At 44.1% G+C, this 24,001-nt stretch overlaps 1 protein-coding gene across 1 annotated transcript in view; it reads left to right on the top strand.

Moving 5' to 3' along the window:
* The window catches only part of LOC119442285 (protein unc-80 homolog), a 182,055-nt gene that overhangs the window by 30,599 nt on the left and 127,455 nt on the right, over positions 1 to 24,001 (top strand). The window contains exons 11-16 of the mRNA XM_049662030.1: positions 1,716 to 2,346; positions 5,477 to 5,668; positions 6,318 to 6,550; positions 10,659 to 10,897; positions 17,738 to 17,928; positions 20,995 to 21,143. Of these exons, the coding sequence (XP_049517987.1) occupies positions 1,716 to 2,346; positions 5,477 to 5,668; positions 6,318 to 6,550; positions 10,659 to 10,897; positions 17,738 to 17,928; positions 20,995 to 21,143 (1,635 nt within the window). The remainder of the gene's footprint in view (positions 1 to 1,715; positions 2,347 to 5,476; positions 5,669 to 6,317; positions 6,551 to 10,658; positions 10,898 to 17,737; positions 17,929 to 20,994; positions 21,144 to 24,001) is intronic.

Below are 24,001 nucleotides of genomic sequence, written 5' to 3' on the forward strand. Positions count from 1 at the left end.
AAGCTATAGAATGTCACTTGCCTCACCTTCCCATCTCTTCTTGTTCCAGAGTTATCAAGCAATCCATGGCATCCAGTGATGTCCGGTTGAAACAGCGGGCTGTAATTGAATTTCTGACTGCGGAAGGTTGTGCGCCCATCAACATTCATCGCTGTCTGACAGCAGTTTAAGGGGATGCCTGTGTTGATGTCAGCACTGTGTGCAGGTGGGCTAGGACTGTGAAAGACCAAAATCCAGCCGCATCAAATCTCCACACAAGCCACAACCTTCCGCAGTCAGAAATTTAATTACAACCCACTGTTTCAACTGGACGTCACCACTGGATGTCATGGATTGCGTGATTACTCTGAAACTAGAAGAGATGGGAAGGTGACGCAAGTGACATTCTATAGCTTAAACATCAGTGCATTAATGATAAAGAGTTCAAAATGTTTGCAGTATTATTGGCAAAATAGTGGGCTTGGAGGCATTACTTTCTGAATCGCCCTTGTATAATGGTGCAATAGGACGGGGAGCAATATGAAGAAAGAACAAGACAGGAACAAAACAGACATATTGTTTCACTTCCTATTACACCATAGTGTCACATAGTAGTTTCTGTAAACAGTAGCAAAACTGTGAATGACGAAACGGACTTTATTGGGCGAACCTGTGCCCACAAAAGCAAGTTTCACTCGAAGGTAAACAACAGCGGCGAACACAGTCAGCGATCGTCGAAAATCGGAGTCATCGAAAGTTCCAGATTATTTCCTGGTGCCCGTGTATCTTTCAGAAAGTTCTAGACCATTTGCGTCGGTCATACTATCAGATTACGTAAGCGTTTGTGACAACAGACAACGGATAGAAACATCGATAACTTTCGAGAAACTTCGGAAACATGCAGGCGCGTCCTGTGCCTAGCGATAACGCTTAACATTTGTTAGTCGGTGAAAAGATAAACATGTACACGTGTCAATAGTAAGTGTGAACCAAGTAGTCGAGCAGCAAGCAGTGGTTCATTATATTGAGGTCTGACTAGGCAAATTCTGTATTATGACATGTTGGAAACACTGCACTCTATGGCAAAAATGGAGGTCACACAAATGCAACTGGTAGCTCAGCACAATTTAATATATTGAACAACTTGCTTAACGGGCAGTTTTGGCCAGGAACTATGGTGTCTGCATAGGAGACATGGCTACGTAATTGTGAAGCTAGAAGTTGCTCTAGAAGATCCCACAGGTGACAAGATTCTATATGCGAGGATTATGCATAGCTATTTAGAGCCAGATAGAGCTTTGCCATTATCACACTGTGCTCCGTCCATGTTGTTGAAGATCTGGTTCTTCCCCTAATGAAACAGTGTTGTGGAAAATGGTAATGAGGCCTGACACGTGTGTCACTGCTAATAGACGGGACAGTAGAGAAGAAAGTAGAAGCCATCGGATAGCAGCATTCGTAATGCAATATCGCTTACCAAAATGGCCATCTCCGGCCAAAGCCTGTGTTTCTTGCCTAGCCCTAGCTGCACACAAACAAATTTAAAGGGTGACAAATATTGAAGTAAGAAATCGAAATCAAGGTATTAGTTAACTTAAACGGGAGGTGAATGACACTACGGTAGGCAGCAGAACCTGGAAATTCATACTGTTGCAGGTGCTTAAGACATTGAAGCTTTACTAGCTTTACACAGCCGTGCACTTTGTTTTATTTGCATGATCTACCTACATTTGCAGGAACAAACGCCTCAATCGAGGTGACCTGCGAGCTTTTGTAGAAGAGGGGCTGCGTCTTTCGGAGCGCATTCTGGACCGCCTGGGCCGGGATGATGACAATGGTAGCAGCAATGTTGGGAACCACCACCACCATCCAACCATCGAGGTGGCAGTAGTGGGTACTGGTGGAAGCAGCAGCACCACCACCACCACAACAACCAACAACAACACCCCTGTCACTTGTGCCGTGGAGGAGCCTCCAAGCTGGTCTGTGCACCCTCAGCCAACTGACAGCCATTCCTCAGCACGTTCAGTTGTAGTTCCGCGGCTGCTTCCCCCGCGCCCCAGCTCGGCGCTGGGCCTCCTGAGGGACCCCGATGATGAAGAACAAGTATGCTCTCCCAGATTCTCGGCGGCAGCATTTTTCTCAAAGTCGGAGATGGTACGTGGCAAAAGCCTGCCGAGCATCCACATTGAGGAGCCACCTGGCTCCAGGGAGCCAGTTGCCATGGCGACCATTGCAGTACCGACCAGGGAACCTCCTGGGGCACCGCGTAAACTTCCTGCGGTGCACACGCACAGTGTGCCCAACCCCATCATCACGGTTACTGAGCACTCCCCTGTTGCATCCATCCAATTCTTCATCAACCAGGTGAGACTTGCTGGTCCTTTGAACTCGGCTCTCTGCTGGTCACTGGGTGGGTGAATTGGATCAATGGTCAGAGCAGCTGAAGTTTCAGATTTCACCATGGACAAAATGTGAAACCTTGTGTTGAAATTTTAATGCAGTTTAGGGGGACTATGTGTGGCAGAAATGTTGTGCTAATCGCTATGATACCAGTTACATAGGCTTTATTGTGTGCTTGGTTTGGACTGGAAGACCCTTGTGTGCCGATTATAATGGCCAGTATTACTCTCTGTTGCTGTATCGTAGTGAGCCTTGATCTACGTGAAAGCTTTAAAAAGATCGTCAGCACTCTTCTAATTTTTAAATGTACAATCACTGAAAAAATTGGTCTGTTCATTAATGATCGGATAGCAGAATAATGGTGATGTGCACAAGAAGATTACAAAAACAAGAACTGTGCTAGTGATGATCCTGCTGTTTGTAAAACTGATGCGCTAGCACTGGATTTGATGCAATATCTGATAACTGGAAGCATTATTGTTATTATTTGACAATCTTTACATCTGGGTTAGCCTTTATAAAAGAAATCCATGATTGCACTGCTATTGCTGCCTTTGTCAGCATGCTTTCCTCTTACTGAATACGTTTTTAGAAAAATGGTCATGAATTGGCCATGCCAAATGTTTTGTGTGGGTCAAGATAATCACATTGCGAAAAAAGTTTACCTTCTTGTGCTGAGTGGCTGAAGTACCGTAAAATTCCGAGCAAGCGCCCCCCCCTCGAGCAAGTCGAAATTACCGGCAAAGTTAGGGGGGGCGCTATCCCGGAACGGCACCAAAATTCAAGATGGCCACGACAAAATTTTCCCGAAAAAAAAAAGGAAGCGAAGTGGGAATAGCATTAAAAGTTTATTGAACATGAACTTTATTAAGCCAAAGATTTGTTAGTGGTGTTTATCACTCTCAAAACCACCGTTACTCAAGAGGCGTTGCTCAAAACCACCGAAAGAACTACAGAGAGCGCAATGACGCTGCACCGGCACGTCGCCGCGACCGGCGACACGAACATTGGTTATGCAGCTTCTATTCCAGGCAAGATTATGTCCGCTATAGAGCAAAGTGACGCGTAATGTTCACTTAATTAAAAACCATATGTCCACGGTGAAACGTTTAGCACTAATGAGTGTTCCGATACAAGTGAAGCTCAGCTGCAGTGCATGGCTACCGACGGCGGACAGCGAACTGCGGCTCGGCCATGCTCGCATCACAGCTGGTGGCGCCGCAAATATCAGCATGTTTACTTCATCGTGTGAAATTATTGCGAGGAGAGGGTAAAGCGGCAACGGTGGTAACAAAACATTGCTGCTTGGGAGCGTCGGCGGTTCGTGCTGAAGCGCCGTCTGCTACAGATTCGAAGTGAATTGAAAAAGGCCTAGCGACGATATCGGTGGCGAGTGATTAGCTGCAGTGAAGCTGCCGGCGATGCCAGAGCTTAGTCGCGACCACTCCTTTGTCGCCGAGTGGTCACGTCGCTGTGCCGCAGGGAACTCCTCTGCGCCGTGCGAGAGGCAGATCTCGCCGACGGCCGGCAGTCCGTGAACTACAGACCGCCAGCTGCAGTTCGCCCCAATGCACTTGTGTGCCCACTGGGACGCCCGGGTACGACCATGATTCGATAAATGGCTCATCGGGGCGCCACAATGCGCACCGGTTCGATTTGCCGAATTTGCCATTATTTTCGTGGACTGGATGTGGCACGCCAGTGTTGGTGCGGAGCGGGAGGGGGGGCACTTTCCCGGAACGGCGCGGTAATTTGAAATTGGCAGTGAATTTAGGGGGGGGCTTTTGCATGGGTGGGGGCGCTTGCTCGGAATTTTACGGTAATATGAACTCATACAAAGAAAGCATTGCGTTTTAGCTTGGATTCAACTGGTGGTGCCATAATTTTGACACCTTTTGTGGGTGTGCGGTGGTGGTGCGGTAAGCAATACAACACTCCTTTAACACTCTTTTGATGGCGTTAAATAGACGTGGCTGTGGTCGCTTAGTAATCTTTGTGTTGGACCATGTCACAGATTGAGGTTCTGAAGAAGGGAGGAAGCGATGTTTTTTGCAGTGGCAGCTGGCAGTGCAGATGTTTCGGCATACCGTGCAAGGTTGTCCACAACAACAATGAACCATTGGTTGCCGTCAGGAGTGCTCTTGAAGGGGCTGTTAAGATAATTCGAATGCAATTGAATGGTTGGACAGGGAAAGGAAAAGGTTAGAGGGAACCAGTTGAACCGTTAGAAGGGGTCTTGCACCTCTGATGCTCAGGGCATGACTGGATGTACTGACAAACAAAGCATGGCAGTTAACGTGTCACATTACAAGTTCAAGTTTATTGATTTATTTTGTGTACATTATAAGAGAATTAATGAGGTTAATTACATTCGGAGGTCCCAAAGTCAAGAAAATGTTGTAACATCAGTAATACTGTATCTAAGGTGAAGACAGTGTTATTATTGTTACTCACAAATTTATAAAAATGTGTTACAATTCCTGTCTGCCAGTGTAGCCATTTGTATGCATGCTATTGTCATTATACATCTTAAGCTTGATTACGGTTGTGTAATTATTTGGTTGACAAGCATATTTTTAACAGTGCTTCTCAGTTCATAACCGTACCACAAACATATAAGGATTTGTTGCTTTGTTTTAGAATGTGTATCTGTGCATTTTATTGAGCTTTATTTCAAAAATTCTAGTAAGAAATGGGCAAGTTAAACCAATTAATTCTAGCCTGTGTGCAGTGCTTTTTTGTGAGTGTTTAGTAATCGCCAGTCAGTAAGTTACTGCTCAATGACCTTGGAATTCTCAGCAGTATTGGGAGAACATTACTTTTCATTATGTGCACAGAACTGTGCCAGCACTTTCTAGGAAGACAGAATTTAGAAGAGCACAAGAACTCACATAACACACAGAGGAATGTAAGTGCTTGTGCTCTGCTAATACCAGTATCAGTTTTGTCTTAGCATATAAAACAACTATTGACTGCAGCTTTCTAGTTGAATATATAAATTGAAAAAAGAGAGAGAGAGAGAGGGAGAGAGGAAGACATTACGTGCTCCCAAAAAGGTGTGCCTCATGCTTTTGTGCTTCTGATTTCTTTCCAGGACTCAGCTGAGAGCCCAAAAGAGGAGACTCCTCCGAGCCCAATTTTCATGCCCCTCTGCCATCAACTTTCTATAACACGAAGCCAAACTGACTCCAACATCATTTACAGCAGTGATGATTTCAATGAGGCATCTGGCTCAACCCACTACATTACTCCTGATGGCAGAATTAATCTTTCTGTAGTGCTAAAGGTAAGTCAGTTTTTCATTACTTCTTTTTCCCATTGTCATTTGTGGTGTGCTTCTTCTGTTGCTAGGATAGCATAGCTGAAATATTTTTTTCTTTAATGTGTGTGTAATATCCGAGTGAATAGTTGGCCTTGTAGAATACAATGATTTTAGGACAGCCATTAAGATTTTTAATAATATTACAGGGGCATTGGCTATTCAGTCAGTACAGTATGACAATGCTATGGTTATAAAACAGGTGTGGGAACACCCGTGACCAAAAGTATACGAACCACAGGCTCACTGAAAGAACTTAATTTATTCAAAATTCAGATGCACAAACTGAAATTGACTAGTGTGCCAGAAAGTTTGCAATGCCAAGTTTGGACTACAGTCCTCAATTACAAGTTACATTCCTAGGCGGAGAAGAAAATTGGCTTTATCATGGAATTTCTGATTCCTATACTTTTGCTGATGTGTGTACATAAAGCACAGGACATATCGATGAGCCTGTCTTTTGGATATGTTGCAATATTTCTGGTTGAAGGGCAGTCTATGGTCAGGCATAGACGAGTGGCATTAGCATTAGCCATCTGTCCTTGAATACCAGAGTGAAATATTTCACTCTGCCCCATGGAAAAGAGTGTGCTAAGTGATGTCTCCCATGGCCCAGGCTGTCCATGCTGTAACCTTGCGAGACACCAGCTGTTCCCTTCGAGTTTGTGGAGTTGTGGTGAGCATCGTGGAGCTGCTTCTTAACCTGGGCGTGCTGCCCAAAAAAATGGGTCGACCTGATGACGTAGCTGACCCCTGGGGACTGGATGACTTCAAGCAAACCAGGGCTGAAGCGGAGAAGCGCAGTGATGAGCTCTCCACACACAATCTGTTTGTGGACAGCATCATCAGGTACATTGACTGCCGGTGTGCATTTGTGTTCATATTGCATGTTGTGGGACTGTCACGTGAAGTGGTAGGTGATGTTTGTATATTTATGGTTGTCAAGGTCGCCACCTGTAATGTAAGTTCTAGCTATCTAATGGCACCATCTACTCTGCTTGTTTGAAAGACAGCAACAGAGACAGGTGCTTTCTCAGGTGTCCGAGGCATCCGATTCGTACCCATGTCAGACGGTAAATGCATAGTGGGTCATGTGCAAAGCACTGCCACTACCAAACGGTGGTGCAAGATATGCCCATAAACTTACTTTCTTGTTATTAAACTCTAGTACTGACTATGTTTCATGATGTGCTCGGAGTGGATGTATATGGTTATATGCATCGTGGTCGGTGAAATGAACAAGCGAGAGATGACGATGACGTGTGAAGACAAGCGGAGAGAAGAAAAAGAAGCAGGTGAAAGGGCGCGTGAGAGAGTTCTGCGGGAGACCGCAAGTGTGCAGACGTGGTGGGACCGAGAAGGTGGTGTCCAGGGCGCGGGAGTAGTTGGGGGTCGAGTTCCTGGCCAAAGGTCGCTGCAGGCTCCCACGTGGTCACACAGGCATCATCAAGCTCCTTCCAGCAGCCCGCGGTTGGCAAACTTTGCAAGGGCGTCTAACCCAGGCAAAGACAGTGTTTATCATCGTGCCCAAGCTCCGGCTGGCGAACGCCGAAAGGGTGTCGGGCCGTTGCCTCCTCTACATGCAAGCCCGATGCGCTACAGCACCGTCGACTGCCACTGCTTCATCAGGTCTGCACCAGCATCAAACCTTGCTGCCCGCATCTCCGAAAGGCCCACAATGTGTACCGTGCCGGTACACATTGTCACTGAGTCACGGTACATCTGTACCTTGACTCGGTGACATTTTTTCATGATTCATTATAGTGATCTTTGAACATTGGTGTTAACGCTTAGTTTGTTTTCTATACCTTGTATTCAGCTGGTCTGTGAATATAACTTTTGTGTTTGCTTTGCATCTGTACAAATGGTCTCATCTTTAATATTTGTTTTCAAGTGCTTTGTTTTAAAAAGCAATCTGAACATGATCCGGTTCGTTTCACTTCGTGACACGATGCATGAGCCATTACTTGAGGAAGTTAATCAAGCATTGATTTTTGTGTTTGACATTCAGTCTCGGTCTCCTTGAGTACTGACTGTCAATCTGGTTACACCCAGTAGCACTCCCATGTTGCAGTTAGGGAAGTAGTTAGTGTGTCAGGGTACAGGGGCATGTAGGGCAGCATGAGTGTCAAAAATGCTGTGTGTTGTACCCGTTTTCCCATAGGTAGTGCCACAAATGGTGTTAAGCTGTGACAGAATTCTGACAGCTGTGGCAGAAAACTTCGGTGATAACGGAAGCTTTCTTTGATGTTTGTGGAAATGTTAAAGCCGAGCCAGCAATAGCTCACATTCTGCTTCATAGCACAACGAAGATGTTCTCGTACCACTCGACACTTCTTTCGGACCTCTGTCTTCTCCACACTTAAAGGGGTTCTGAACCACCCCAAGGGCTTGGTGAAAAAACACAGTCCGCAGATAGTATACGCTGCTGTGCACATCTCAGCCAAAATTTGTAGTCGTGTGTGACAGATGGAGCTCGCAAGCCTGCTCTTTTCTAGCTGCTTCATTTTCTAATATAGCAGATTCCCATATGCGGCTAGTATTGGCCAATAGCTGACATTAATCAAGAAGGCTGTTTGGATAAGTACGCTTGTTCCTATTGTTACAATGTATATTTATTGACGCAGTATAATAAACAGGCTGGAGTAAGCGAAAATCTGCTTTTCAATTTAAATAGTAATTACGTACCGGAAGAAGCCAACTGTCATCTGCTCACGCTTGGCCACGGCAGCCCGCATAAGAGTTAACTTTGGCCATCCTGCTTATCGGTGTCGTAGCCATTGGGTCTCGCTAATTTTGATTAGTTTTGAACGCTCAACTAGCCTTGAACCACGCAAAACTTAGTCAGACCACAAGCACGCTTGCCAGCACGCGCTCACTTCTGGATACTCTTGGTTAGACACCTTGGCAGACTTCGCTTTGTATTGAGCTATTGATAGCGCTTCAAAATGCGCAAGTTGGATGTGGCTACTATTCGTTGGTCAAGCTGGTGCAAGACAAATCTGGTCCACATCACATAGCATGGCTAGGTTGGAGCATATGAATGCGGGCACGCACTCAAGCCCTGTCGTGCACAAAGCAAACTCTGTACATTCACACTACAGTTGCATGTAGCTGCAGTCTGCCACGTAGCGTATATACCATGACCGTCGTGAGGAACCATGATGAGTTTGATGGGTGAGCGCACTGCGGCTTGATGAGGACAACTGCATTTGGCTCAGAGGCTTTATGTTTGGGTGCGTCGTTGACTCCAAAATCGGTAGTAGGGGCGTCTATGTGACCATCCAAAATCAAATTTGAACTGTGCACCATGGTGACATGCAGTAGGCGGAGCATTGTGGGCAACGCCCCGCTCCACCGTGGCCTTTGCAGTGCAAGGCATTGAAGAAGTGGGAGCACCGCAACGCGGATGTTTGATGGCCAATAACTCCGCTTCTGTTGAATGCATTGAAGTACTTTTTGCAGTGAAGTATTTCTGAAATAGTTTATTTTCACTTCAAATGCATTTCTCGACTTCAATAAAAGTGGTTTAGGGCCTCTAATGCATGCTTTGGTCTCATTTTGTTCACTTCTTTCTCCAAACTTCACTCTTTCTGTTTCTGACTTCTTCACTTCTCTGTAGCTGACTACTTAAATTTTCTGTTGCTGGGACTTCTTTACTCCTTGCATCTTTGTGCTGCTTGTCTATACGAGCACATACCCAATTGCATATACCCAGTGGACCAAGTTGTCTATTCAGGCACATGCCTTATGTCACACACTGAGTGGCCCAAATTTTTCACAGCAAGATCTATGGAAAGAAGATGCTAATACAGTTAACACTAGATTTTTGGACTCCATAGGGACTGTGAAAACATCCGAAAATTCGGTCAGTCCAAAAATAAACGAATCAATGCCTTTAACTGCCCTGGGGACATATTCTGGGATGATCACTTTTGGCGATACTATCGCCTCGACCATCAGGCACGCGCTGATTGGCTGGTTAAGTGAAACCGGATGAGCTGATTGGCTGGCTGAGCACTACGTCACGCGAAGGTGATAGTCGAGAATATGTCCCCTGAAAGGATCAAATAACCACAGCCACGTCCCAAATAGATTTAAGAGCCTCTCAATGCAATGATTAGGTGTCTAGGTGTTACTGCTCTGACAGGAGATGGCGGGTACGCATGTGTATAATAAAGAACACATTTTATGTGCCATGACAGTGGCCCCTTTGCACTCTTGGTATGCTTCACCACAATACATTGCCTATGCTTGACCGTAACATCACTCTATTGCAGCGAATCTTACTTTCAAAAACTGGTATTATGCACTGCTCTAGACCCTCGCCGTGCTTACCCCACTTCGATGCCATTAGTGAGGATGATGAAGGTGGAGGTTGTGCCATTGCCGACAGCAGTGAATCCTTCAAATAAAAAACACGGCACCTAGCAGCAGGAAGCTTGATAGCAAAGATTGAAGCAGCGGATCGGTGCGTGAGAGTGCTGGTTTGAGGCTGCAAGATAATCAAAATGGTGGTAGTGGTTGCTTCAATTTTTGCCGTTTTGGACCTGTGGTCACGGCAAAAAGTTCAAAAAACTGTGAAGGGTTTCAGCGTCCGAAATTTCAGATGTCCTTATACATTGACTCTATGGGGTACGGGGCGGTGCCACGAAGGTGTCCGGATTATCAGGCATGTTAGAAAAATTGGTCATTGACTGTAATTAATTTTCAGGTATGCATTCAACACAATTCATCTAAAATTTGGCAGTGTTTGTGATCGTACACTGTTAAAACATGTGTTCTAAATATAGTTATAACTGATAGATCAGAATAATCCCTGTAGAGCATTTTTGAAATATTGAGCCTTAGGCAGTTGAAAAGTAGGACCTCTCATATTTGTTTGATACAGAAAGTCATGTCAGCAAGGCTGCTTGAGAAATGATGTGTAATGTTGCCTCTTTTGTGCCTGTTACAGAGTGATCAAGCACCTTGGCTGTCCTCATGGCTGCGGAGAAGGTCATCGGTCATCAGCTGCAGAAACCGTACGCCGCCAGGCCCATGCCTGCCTGCTTCGACTGCACCGTGCAGACGAGGCCCAGTTTCGAAGGTTCCTTCGGGAACTCGTGCGGGAGCGCTCATTGGCAGAAGTGGTGGACATCTATCATGCCTTCATGGGTTTCTGTGCAGAGACTGGATCACTGCTATCACCTATAAGTGAGTGCACAGCTTGGTACTGCATGCATCAGATGCTGCACACATGCATACATGCTCATATTTCTTAAACATTCTGCCATTGAATTTTTCACCTCAACTCCAAAAAGTGGAAGGCACTGCTGCTACTGGGATGAAGCATTCACTGTATTTCACTAACATTCGAAGGAGATTCCTGTGCTAAAAGGCACTCAATTGGAGGCATGTTTCTCAACCAACGCTCATCGCAGGAATTCACAAGGTGCATTATTGAAACGCCATTTCCACTTTTGTGATTGGGCAGCACTCTTCTACATTCGATGGAATAAACCAAGAGCTTTCAAGCAAGGTCTGTTTGTGTCAGTGTCACACTGTGTATACTGTATATGCATGAATGTAGCGCAATATAAATTTTGTTAAATTCCAGCTGAAGAGAGCAGCTTGTGTTAGTGCCATCCACTTATAACTATATCAAAAAGAAAGAAAAATCCAATCATTATAACCTATCATCGCTATATCTGGACAGCCTTAAAAAAAAGCTGCCGAACATACCTTTGTAGCTCCAAACTCAAATTTGCCACTGACACTAAAAAATAGACATTGTAGAAAGTAGGCTGTGAAAAATAAAACGTTGATTTATACATCTAAACAGCGTGTCAAGCGTTACGAGCGTTGAAATAATCATAAATCTGCACTTGCTTTCGCGGCAGTTTCAGGTTTACAACCGCGGTCTGCGTCTCGTCCAGTTGCTGGGCGAACTCTTGCAGCAATCCTTTAGCGTGCACGAAATCAATGAGTGAGTTGATCGACAACAGTGCACTTTGCGTGAACATTGGGGTCGAGGTCAGAGATGGGCCATTGTCAATCTCATCATCACTGCCGCTGCTGTCGTTGTCTCCGTCTCTAACGCTGCTGCCTGTCGCGGCAACGATCGCCTCGTCAGAGATCTCTTCGCAGAGCGAGGCAGCACTATCTGCACTCAGAAACTCCTCCATTGAAGCCCCACCTCTTTCATCACCAGTAGCGTCATGCTCCCAGGGCTTGGTAATGTCAGCGGCTTCCACCTTGTTGGTTTCACTATCATAGGGTGTTTTGCCCTGGCACACAAAGCCCGCGCTTCTGAAACAGTTGTTTATGGTGGAAAAGGGTCCTTAATCATTTTTCCTTTGATTGGTATAGCCGCTGGTTCCAGCCTTCACGATTGTGGCGCTCCCAGTTTTCAGAATCATCGATATTGTTGACTGCGCGAGCTCATACTTCTTTGAGTCTTGCAAAATTTGGAGCTTCATCTCAAGCGACACACCTTTGCGCTTTGTCAGCCCCATCTTCTCCAAATTGGCTGTCTGCTGCTTTGGGCATGGAGACTTCGGGGCTGCTTCCGCAGCACATTTCTGCGCTCACTAGAGGGAGAAAGAGAGAGAGTAGAGAAAGTAGAGATAGTAGTAGAAAAGCGAAGCGCCGCTTCACTTTTCATTTCTCGATTTTTCTTTTCTCTCTACTCTGGATGTGTATGAATCACGATCGTGAACGCTAGCCTCTATAGACCTTTTTTTCATGGGCACCGCCATATTGCATAGGCAGTGGTGCCATCTATGGACAGTCAGCATGCTGGCTTGGGCGAGCACTCTGGCTTGAGTTATCTAATACATCCTACTAGAGGGTCGTGTGCGGTTGCGAGCATGATCTAGACGGTTGCTAAGGCAACCGTGGCCGTCTGCTAGTCTCGCCTGAACGGCGTGACGAGACAGGCGCCAATGGCCGCTCCTTTGGTGTGTTGCTGGCGAGCGTTGGCGAAAGATGACGTGATGAGAGGCATCGGTGCGACGCGGTCGACATGAGCGAAAGAGAGTTCCGAAGACATTTTAGGCCCTCCGAAGACACAGTGCGATGGATTTGGAATGAGCTAGAATATCTCGGACCACAAGATTTAGTGGCGTTGACCTTGCAACAAAAGTGCCTTGTGCGCAGCGTTTTTTTTTTTTTTTCTTTTCCCGGGTTGTTTTCAGCAATGCGTCTGGAATGAAGAAACGATAGCGTTGTTGCAACCTACAGTCAGTAACATCATTACCGCCGTTTCCAGGGCCAATACGGATGGTTGAGGGAAAATAAAAAGTGTGGATGAGATTTCCCGCCATGGTGCAGGAGAAAGCCGCAGTCAAGGAACGCTTCCTTGACCGTGGCGAGATTCTCAAAGTTGTGGGATGTGTGAAAGGAACTCTCATTGCAATCGTCCGCACTAAGAAGATCAGCCCCGGTGAAACGAAATTCTATTAGAGCCGCAGCCTACACCCAGAGAACCTCCTTGTTTACTTATCGTATAGTACACCACCTAGCGGCTAAAAACGAAAACAACTCCCAAGAAAATTGAAACACCAGTGGTAGTCTGTCGCAAGCTCATATTTATTACTGGAAATTAAATGTGCAAGTGTTTTATACACACAAATATTTTTTTTATCAAACTAGCAACATCCTTCAATTACTATATCGTCCCCAAGGTACAAACAAAAATGATGACGTGACCTTCCGGCAGACCACCGCTTGTTCATTGGTCTCCCTCGCGCCGCCCTGTTCCACTCTTTCTCCGAGTGACGCAATCCTGACGTACAGCAAAAACGAAACGGTTCCAAAGTGAACCATCACAGAATACAGCCCCTGAAGTAATTTAAGTCGGCATGGCTGGAGTTTCTGCCAGCGTTTAGGCAGACGGAGCACCCAGCATGATGTGTGTGTGCATGTTTGAGCCTACAATCAGCCTCGGAGATCAGTTGTATATTTCTGAAAATTCTTTTCATGAATGTGACTTTACTGCAGCATTCTCACTGTAATTCTAAGCTGTTGTTTAGCAGCAATGAGTAGTTAAGAAACATATGACGAACCTAACAGGCATGGGTACCGTTCTGCTGGGAATTAAGTTATGCTGTTTACTTTAACAAGCATTCAAGTCGTCATCAGTAGATACATTGCGCGACTGCGTTGTTTGTTAAACAAGGTTTCCGTCCACGAATAAAATAGGTATGGTTAGTAATAACAGCATACCATACAGTCACACTTATTGAGGGGTAGAGCAACCGGCTGTGGACTGCGCATATCTGAAGCAGTCGTAGATGCTGGGTTATAGCTCTGTTTGTTCTATCTAGTGCATGGTTCGAGCATGCGGCATGACCATGCTTGGTCTTATTGCGATGTTGGCCCGTGTCCTACCTTTCTTTCTTTTTTTTTTTTTATTGCTAAGGAAGAGAATGAAAACCAAATTTTTTCGGTCTTGTTTGTCCCGTCCTCTACGATGCATTCACCCATTTTACGGAAATTGTGTTCTCACAAGCCATCGGATACTTATTATGCTATCCCCTTTGGATATAAGTGCTTTACAGAGCAAAAAGGCAATGCCAAAGCACAAAGCTTACATCATGCAAGCTTTGTGCTTCGTACACAGCGATCACTGCGGTTGGTAAACCAGCATGATACTACCTGTAAGTTACATGTATCATGCTGGTTTAGCAATGCCATTGGCCTCATACAGGAGGCTAACATAGACATAACATAGTGATTTGACTGAAATGCGTGAGAACGATGCCGGTGGCTTATGCAAATATTTTATAACGATTGGCACTTTGATGTTTTGGAGTTGCTTTAGGTTGGCCGTACATGAGCACTCTTATTCTGAAAGTTTATATAGAAATACCTCACAGGCCTTCAGAGAGGCATTAAGTGAGGGGGTACAGCATGTGGTACAGTTTATGCGGTACAAGCATGCGGTACAGTTCAATTACACTTGAAGACAATTTCGGCTAGGAAACAAACGATCATGGAGCTATGTTTTAGTGCTCACGCTAATGATCAGATCTTCCAATTTGCACTGGCAATTCACAGATGCTGCTGCTCTTAGACGAGTAAAAACCGATACAGCCAGGATAGTTCACAACACATGCACACAACCGCGGCTGATAATGCACATCGGATATGTTTGGTTTGTGCGGCCGAGAGAAATTTCTGCATACTGTAGTTACCGTTGACCGAAAGCCTACATAGTAGCTCTTCAATGACCTCGTATGAACTGATATCATCTAAATTTCACAAGAAATGGTCTAGACCATCTCATTCCGCAGCACGCGATGGCAACACATTTAAGCAGCGCAGCGCTGGCTCGCACAAGCTAGAAAGGAGGAAAGGCTTACCGTGCGCCCTGTCCTCCTTGCTCGATGAAAAGGTCCATAGCGACACGCAAGTTAAAGCAGCTGGCGCCATCTTGCGGCGCACTATGCCCACTGGCAATCCTCTCTGTGACTTTCGCAATCGACGCGTGGGCGGTACGTGCTGTGTGGTAATGGCGGCACATACAAACTCACGTAGGCAAACTTTTCACCCTATCTCAGCATTGGTTGTTTAAGGGCAACTTAGCAAGCACATGTCAAGCTCAATGTGCATGGAAAACGCTGTCCAGAAGGCAAAATTTTGATTGTTGTATTCGACATGCGATCATAGCATATTTTTTTTTCCTTTTTCACATAGCACTAATTCATAAGTCAATACTCTTAAGTTGACTTATTGTTATAACCGATATGTTGTTATATGTGGTGTCATTATATGGGGACTCCACTGTTTTCTGAGCTACACGCCGTATACAATGCAAGATCATTTTTTATAACCTTTCAGTAAGCAGCGAGCTCAGCCATAATGAAACTGTGATGTGCAGAAAGCCAGCCTTTCTCTGTCATAGGGATAATAAAGAGGCCCATGTGTAGAAGGGAGCACATGTATGCGGGAAATCAAGAGCTCACTCAACAAAGGGAAAAGGGTAGTGCAGAGTGGTATGAATACCCAGTCCACTACTGCGACGCACGCCCTGGTGGCCACATATATGAGAACTCAGCCGTCCTGGCATATGCACATCTAGCTCCTTGGTACAGAATACTAAGTTCTGCCAAGCAGAACTAGATTCTAGAATGTTCTAGCATCTCAAAGTGTGTCTCAGATAGTCACTGAAACATTGACAACAATCTTGTACTGTTTGTGGTGTGCCGGTGGGAAACCTTTGACCAAATATTGCAGAATTGACTAGAGAATTACCTTCTTTTCTTTTTCACTGGCAGTTACGTTCCCCCATGTTCTGAGTCTTTTCCTGGTATCAGAAAGCTTGTGGTTGCTGTTTATTTACAATCATGTCACAAGCAAGCAATCTGAAAAGAGGGGAGAAAATATGTCAATTGATGAATCTATAGAAGTTTGAAAGAACACACTTTGCATGGTGGTAACATTCAAATATGTGCAGTAAGCTGATGTGGGTGTGTTAGGTGGCATGTCTGCCCCCATGCCTGCCCTGAACCCATGAGAAAGCAGGGAACGCTTGGCCGAAGCGGCCGCATTTCGATGGGGTCGAAATGCGAAAGCACCTGTGTACTTAGGTTTAGGTAAACGTTAAAGAACTCCAGGTGGTCTAAATTATTTTGGAGTCCCCCACCACGGCATGCCTCATAATCAGATCGTGGTTTTAGCATGTAAAACCCCATAATTTAAGGGAACGCTTGGATGATGTAATGATATTTTATACTAATATGAGTCATATAATGTCTTTTCATAATATTTTTGATTCTAGAAATTTGGAGATACGCATATTAGAAGTGATGTGACGAAGCACTATTTCCAGGTGTTTTGGAAGTCTGGAACTATTTTAGAGCCCTTTTAAGCATTCTCATATGAAATGATTCAATGCCTTGTTCTATGTGGAACATAAATTGCTTGTTTCTCTTGTTGAAGCCTTGAAGGGGTATTAAAGACAAGGACTAAGTCTGGCCAAATTGACAGATAAGTATTTCTAAAATATATGTGCTGCTATTCCTAGAAACAGAACTTTTGTAAGCAAGAAGGTGGCATAAACATGGTAGAGGAATGGCGGCACCACCACTTTGGAAGCACAAAGTCAGGCTCTGCTGGCACATCTTATTTTGGAAAGAGCCAGCAATACTTGAGGACTTTCAATAAGATGTGTATTTCATGTAATTAGAAATTCTGTAAAGAAATCCAGAGTAATGCTGCCTTGTCAGTACAGTATGCTTGTAAATGGTTCCCTATTTGTGTCACCTTCTGTGTATCTTAAGAGCAGCAAAGTATATACATTGTAGGCATAGGCATGAAACAAGGTTCCTGCTCTGCATGAGCAATCTAGAATGCACAGACATGTTTATTCTCCTAAATCAGTAGGTAACTAATATTGGTAAAGAGACATGCTGTCTTCATTTGTGATTTTATATGCAGCTCAATCTTCTTTGCTGACACAAAACAGGAACTGGGCCGGTATTCTGTAGCGATGCCTTTCCAATGCTAATGCCTTTTCGTGCTTGCTCAGTGGTCAGAGCGACGGTCCGCTCATGTTATCAACGGGATCAGCCGGCCGTGAGCGGTGGATGATAAGACTAGTATAGAATAAAGCATAACGCATCGCTACAAAATACCGACCCTGAACAATTTGCAAGAACACAGTCCATCACTCCTTAATTATTAGTCTCCCGTAATAGTGATCGAACCTTTATCTTTGTTTCTTTGAAAGATAATGTTCACAGACCTCTACAAAGATTGGAGCACAAAATTCATAGAAAATCTGAATTTTTTTTGCACATTATTCAAGCATTGAGTGATTTAGGGGTATACTATGTACATACGTAGTAAGCTGAGTCATCACTCCTTCCCCATTATTATGAACATACACAGCCAAAAAGAAGTCTGTAGCAATGTCTTGATGTAAAACCAGAAATTCAAGAAGTACAGATTATGACTAGGGTGGACCACTAACTGGCATGATGCTTTGTAAACATTTGCAAGCTATTAGTGAAATATAGTAGTACATTAGTGATATTACTGAAATTGCAGCTCAGAAGAGAACCAGTACAACAAGCAGCCAGGATGGCAGTGTGCACAGTGGGTATGCTAACAACTTCGGAGCTGGTCCAGGTGGGATCTCTGGTAAAGGCATTGAAGGTGTGGTTGTGACCTGCACATTCAAAGCACTGGTCACTCGTCTGGCCAAGTGCAGTCGTGAGCTCAAGAACCAAGAAAACATGGTGAGGTACCAGATTGGCTTTGCATGTTCTGAAAGTGTGCATCTAGGCACATAGATGTGTGACCTTTATGTTTGTTGCTGTAACACTAACCTCTGCCTAGCATACTTACCAAAACTCAATTGACTCAAGAAATAAAGCTTTAAAAGGCCCCTAAACAATGTCTAACATTTTATACACTTTTAAAACAGATGTGCGCATCGCGTAGAGAATGCTGTGACTATCATCCCTGGCGGATGTGGCAGTGCTACGAGCCACGGGAGCGCTACAAATTCAGAAAACAATGCCATGCTCCTTTTCTAGCCTTTCCACTGCCTCCTGGTGTGCGGTGATGTCAACAGTATGCTCCAGGTGAAATCACCAGAGGTAAACAGTGTCAATTGGTCGGCTGACAAGAAAAGACAGCGACAACACGACGAGAGCCCACTGTGTGTTTCGAGACTGGAGGGGAGCTTGCCCATTGTGCGCTACTGAACCTTTTTATTAAGCTTTCATTCAGTCAGCTTCTTTGGAGAGCGATTAGGGGTGGACAATGGAGGAGCTTTTCTTCTGGTGTGCTGATGCAACCCATAGCTTTCACTGCACTGCATGGAGTTGGTGAGTGTATGTGGGAAGGGAGGAGAGAGCATGAATGGAGAGGGTAGCTAAGGAGAGCGAGAACCAACAGCAGCTGCGCACTCATTCCCTAAAGGCCTGTAACTTTGCTATTATGGCACCATTACAAAAAATTATTGCAGCTATATGTTCATAGTAGAATAGTACACATCAGCCACTATGTAACTGACTTTTAATTTTCAGGATGGTTTAGGGCCTATTAAAAATATTTTTCATAGCCATGTCCTTTTCTTGAGTGGGTTTCTTGCACTTGGCATGCTCAGTGTACGTGCCGGCGCCCCAGATAATGTTTCCTTACAAGCACAATGCATGTGGCGGCCAGAAAAAAATTTTAGTGAAATATTTTTTGTAAATGAGGCCCTGAAATACTCCTTGAACACAGTCACGAAACGTTGCCGATCTGTAGAAGAAGCTCCTGTAAACGTGTGAGCTAAATATTATTGTACTGCATGCAGCAGGGAATTTACAATCGTGTCATAAACAGTGAAAAATCACATGCTCTCGCCTTCACAATGTTGTCATCACAAGCAGCGAAGCCCACCAACAGCTACTGGCTGATTTCATGATTGCGAGAACATTCTCGGCAATACTATTATTGCTAATTTTGAGTTAAATAAATGAAATATATATATGCTTCTGCTATTTCAAAAAGACAGACAAAAGCATTTAATCTTTTCACTGCTAGTCTACACGTGACAGTTGCGCGTAGCTGCGTATGTTGCGCGTGACCTCTGAGATAGCAGCACTGTGCTGTGTAGCGTAGATACCACAGCTGCCACGGGTTGCCGCTACGAGCCTTCTCGCCGGGCAAGACGTTCAGCTTTCGGGCAGGGCTTTGCCCCTTTGCTACATCACCTGCGTAGCTTCCAGTGTGCTGGTGTAGACGAAAGGAGAGAGAAAGGTGCTCATCGGTGCGATAACTACGTCTAACTCTGATTATACTTGGAGGATTCGAAAAATTTTTGTGGCAGGAGATTCATGAGGCAATGTCATCTAATAGTGAGGCCATTCTATGATTAGTCAGAGGAGTGTTTCAGGGCCCCTTTAAGTTTTAAAAAAAAAAACAAAAAGATTGTGTAAAGTTCATATGCTACTCGAACTCTGAAATTGGATGCAGCTGACTGCAAATAAATTATGGACTTTATTCATGGATTTTTAAAGCTTCGGGCTCACTGTGTTGCTTTTTTCTACACCACTGTAGCACTGTTAATCATGGCATCTCCACCACGTTTTGATGTAGGTGTGGTCGTACTACTGCTTCCCTTTGTCAAAACATGTACCTTTGAACAGGTGTCTTGGCTGTGGCTTGTGTAAAAATGAAGTGTTACAGCTGACGGCAAGTGGCGCTCAATTGAGACGTGTGCATTGACTCTGGTTAAAGAAATTGAAATCACAGCCGTTGGCATTGATATCAGTGTTCAACATTTATTTTGGTATAATAAACCTCACCTCTATGATGACAGGGAGCTCGGTCATGTGATAAAATAAGGAAATTCGCAGGCATGGGATGGAGTCAGTTCACACAACACGGGCAAAATTGAAGGTTTCTGGACGCCTTTGGATGCCTGCATCAGAATTAATGTTGCATCAATGGTTCTCCTATTTGCTACTGCTTCCCAAATTTGAAAACTTAGTCCAGAGAGATCTTAAAGTTAAGTACTTTTCAGAGGGAGCCGGTAGCTGATAATTGATGTGCAAAGAAATAAGTAAGCTCAGAGTTACTATCTGTTAGTGGAAATTTATGATAAAAAAAAGGGTGCCTTGCAGAGTGCGGAGCTAGTTGTGCACCCTCTTACACATGCCACAAGCATAATCATTTGAGTGTTTGCCATGTCTCTGATTTGAATTTCATCAGAAAAATGTTGGCATATATATAACCAGTGATGTAGTCCAGGTTGGGCTGCTGAACAGTTGCACCTAATCATTGGTTGGAGTGTAAAAAAAAAAAAAACTGCCAATAACGGTTCGGATAAATCTGTGTCTAGAATGCCACTATATATATTAGCATATTACCAATAATGTATTGCATCACATGCACAGAACATTTAAGCACTTTAACTTATCATGGTGTGGGATGTCGCTGCAGCTGAACAGTTAAAACTTATCAGAATAGAAAAATGGACGAGTTGGTGAGCATTCATTGTATGGTGACAGTGCTGCTGAGACGAAGACAGAAGGAAGTGAAAGCAATGCATGTCCTGTTTCAACTTCCTTCGTACATATGCGACAGCCAGGGAAAAACCTTTGTCGCTTTTGCGCCATTAAACCAGAATTAACCAACTAACTTCCTTCTGTTTTTGTCTCGGTAGCGCTGCCACTGTACAATCAGTTAAAACTTCAATGTAAACACTGTATAAAATGAGCAGCCTTCTTTTACAAAATGATGCTACGGCACTTGTGCACTGATAGAATGCTAATATGTTTTCTTTGTTTTTTTTTTTTCTCTCTTGACAGTCCTTATACTGTGATCTGCGTCAACTGATGAGCTATGTTCATGACAACCACGGAGGCATATTTCGAAGAGTGGCCTTAAGTGGGATGCTTGATTCTGCAGACCGTCCAAATAAAAAGAAGAATTATGTGCCGGGAACAAGAATTGTCAGGTATTAATATGTAACCTTCCTAGTTCTTGCTTTCCATTGAAAGAAATGGTGAAGCTCAACAGGCAGTGGTGGGTTGTTTCATTTTAAGCTTACTTCGTTCCTGTTTGTGTCTTAAAACCTGCTGTGCATAGAGACATTCTCATGGAACCTGGGATAACTTGCTTTTTGGACTGTAGCAGCAGTGTGCAGAAACCTGCAGCTTCTTTCTGCATAACCAATAGGTTCTTGCTACAGTCCAGTGTCCCGCACTTTGTAGTTTTAGTCTTCAGCTGCAGTGGCGTAGCCAGCAATTTTGTTGGGGGGGCTCACGTTGCAGCGTGGCCTCCTCTGTATAGAATTTGCCGAGGGATCAAATACATGAACGATAACTGCATTGCCATCACCAATGCCATTGTATGTTAAATGCTGCGAACAAATTATTCAACGCTATGCCCTGTCAAGTAAAATATGTATTTTTCACTAAAAGAATATATTCGTATGTCCCAAAAATTGTGGCAGAAATAGCTGATATCAATGCGTTCGCATTTTTTTTTCTATCTAATAAGTAAAGAAAATATCACACGAACTTTATAACTATATCAGTTCGAAACCAGCAAAGCAGCTAGTGCATGCAGCTGATGTGAAAAACTTAAAGGCCATGAAAAGAACAAGTTGAGGATAAATATTTTGATGAATCTGTGTCATTCAAGAACCTTGTTTACATTTTTGTACATATGCGACAGCCAGGGAAAAACCTCAATGACACTGTCCTTAGTTGCAATAGATTGCGCAGGAGCAGCTGTCACCGGTCGTGTATTGTAATTACCCTGAGATTATGGTCTCAACAGTGAGTACATATAAAAAGCAGGAGTTCTGCAAAATATACATTAGAAATGCGAATATAGAATGGAATATACAAATGCGAAGATACAACTTGATAAAGGGCAAATAAGTGTCGCTGGAAACGAAGTTCACTGCTTTTATACACAAAACCTTACTACAAGACATTTAAATATACATATAAGTCTCCAATAAATCTACGTATTTAAGCAAATGCCACTGTAAAAAATAAAATAATGTGTCAAATAAAATAATGTGTCAGACAAGACAAATAAACATGTTGCGCAGTCACAGATAGTAAACTTTATGCATAGAAAGACAGGCAAGAACAAAACTGTGATCGCAGAAATCGTGATATGTACTTGCAAGTACATATCCGCATAGCCCATGGGCCATGCGGTGGTCGCGACAGCACCATATGGGTAGAATAATAGAGGAATAATGCAGAAATCAGTACGAAAATGTGTAATTTAACTGCCTGCAGAGCGGCAACAAATATCCTGCACCCAAAAGTAAAGAAAGGTATTGCTTCGGTTAATAAAAGCAGGTAGCTAAAAAGGAAAGAAAAGGCCAAACGAAAGCCACAGATGATGCGGTAAGTTGAACTACCCAATATCCGAGTGTGTTTGTTGGGAAACACTGCGTGGGCCTGGGCTTTCAATGAGCAAGGTCGGTCAAAATTGGTTATTGATGTCCTCGTAATTTTGTATTCACATGCATAATTTTGATCATGATGCTAACTGTCATGATGCTAACTGTGGTTTTTAAAGCTAATGAACAGTTATACGTTTTCATAATTACGAGTTCATGAATCTGCAGGAACAGAGCTTTTTACTTGCTTTGTTTTTTGCTGCTTCGCTATCTACAGGACAAACTTCTCTAGGCAGGGAAGTTGAGCGAAGCGGTCAATGACTTCGGACACGTTGATGCCAACGTCTCTGTGGGTGTATAGCAGCGCCAGCCTAACCATGCGTTCCACAGACATTGTAGAGCGCAAGGAGTTTTTTAGTAAGCTCTTGCTAAAAAAATTCTCTCTGCACTGGCAGTGGTCACTGGAAGGGTGACTAGAATCTGCAGCAGTTTGTACACATTTACATAGAACCTGCAGTCGCAATGAGAGAGGGCATCTATTCCGGTGCTAAAACCTAAAACGCTCCCTCGATGTCGTTAACATCCTTGTTTAGGTACCTTGCACAAACAGTACGCTGTTCGATTCCAGCGATGTCCGTCGTTTCGTCAGGAAGTATGGAGATTTACTTTTGCATCTAGTATGCATTTACTTTTGCATCTAGGCTTTCTTTGATAATTTCACCTACAAATTTCTATTATTTGGTTTTGCACATCTGGGCTTAAATACGAGGCATTACTGGGGCAACTTTCTAAATGGTTCTTCAGATATGCATCTCCACAATCAGCTCGCATGCGAAGAAGCATTCTGAAAATGCCAGTATTTTCAGCGGGGGCTTTGCATCCATAGGACCACTCTCCCTATGGCCACGGAGAGCCAGACCTTGTCACCCGCAAAAAAGAACTGCCTCAATAATAGGCCATTTACTTTCTACTGTTTTCTCTTATTTTACTTTGCCTGCCCTGGCCCAGCTGATCGATCACTTTGGGCGCTGCTTCCTGAAAATGTTGACAGTCATGGTGATATTTAGTATTTTCGTGTGTGTGGAAGATTGCGAGGGCGTGCTTCCATTTCTGGAACAGCTTGGACATGAGGGCTCCGGTGGGCACATGTTGGCCCATGTTTATAACAACATTAAACTCATTAATTTCCAGAATTGAAAATCTAAAGCACGCCTTTGGAAATGTCAGTGCACCTTTCGCGTCATAAGTTTATGAGAACTTTATACCCATAAAGTTTCAGAAGTGATATCCATGCGCTCCGTAGATTCCATGGCCACTGTGAAATGCAACAACGCGCTCGCTCATTATTGAAAAACCCTTGAAAGTTAGTGCTTGGATGGGGCTCCTTGCGTTATGTGACTCAGATGCAAGGGCGTTGCGACAAAATCCAGCCCGAGTTCGCAATGTTC

This window comes from Dermacentor silvarum, chromosome 2 (assembly GCF_013339745.2).
Source record: "Dermacentor silvarum isolate Dsil-2018 chromosome 2, BIME_Dsil_1.4, whole genome shotgun sequence".
NCBI lineage: Eukaryota > Metazoa > Arthropoda > Arachnida > Ixodida > Ixodidae > Dermacentor > Dermacentor silvarum.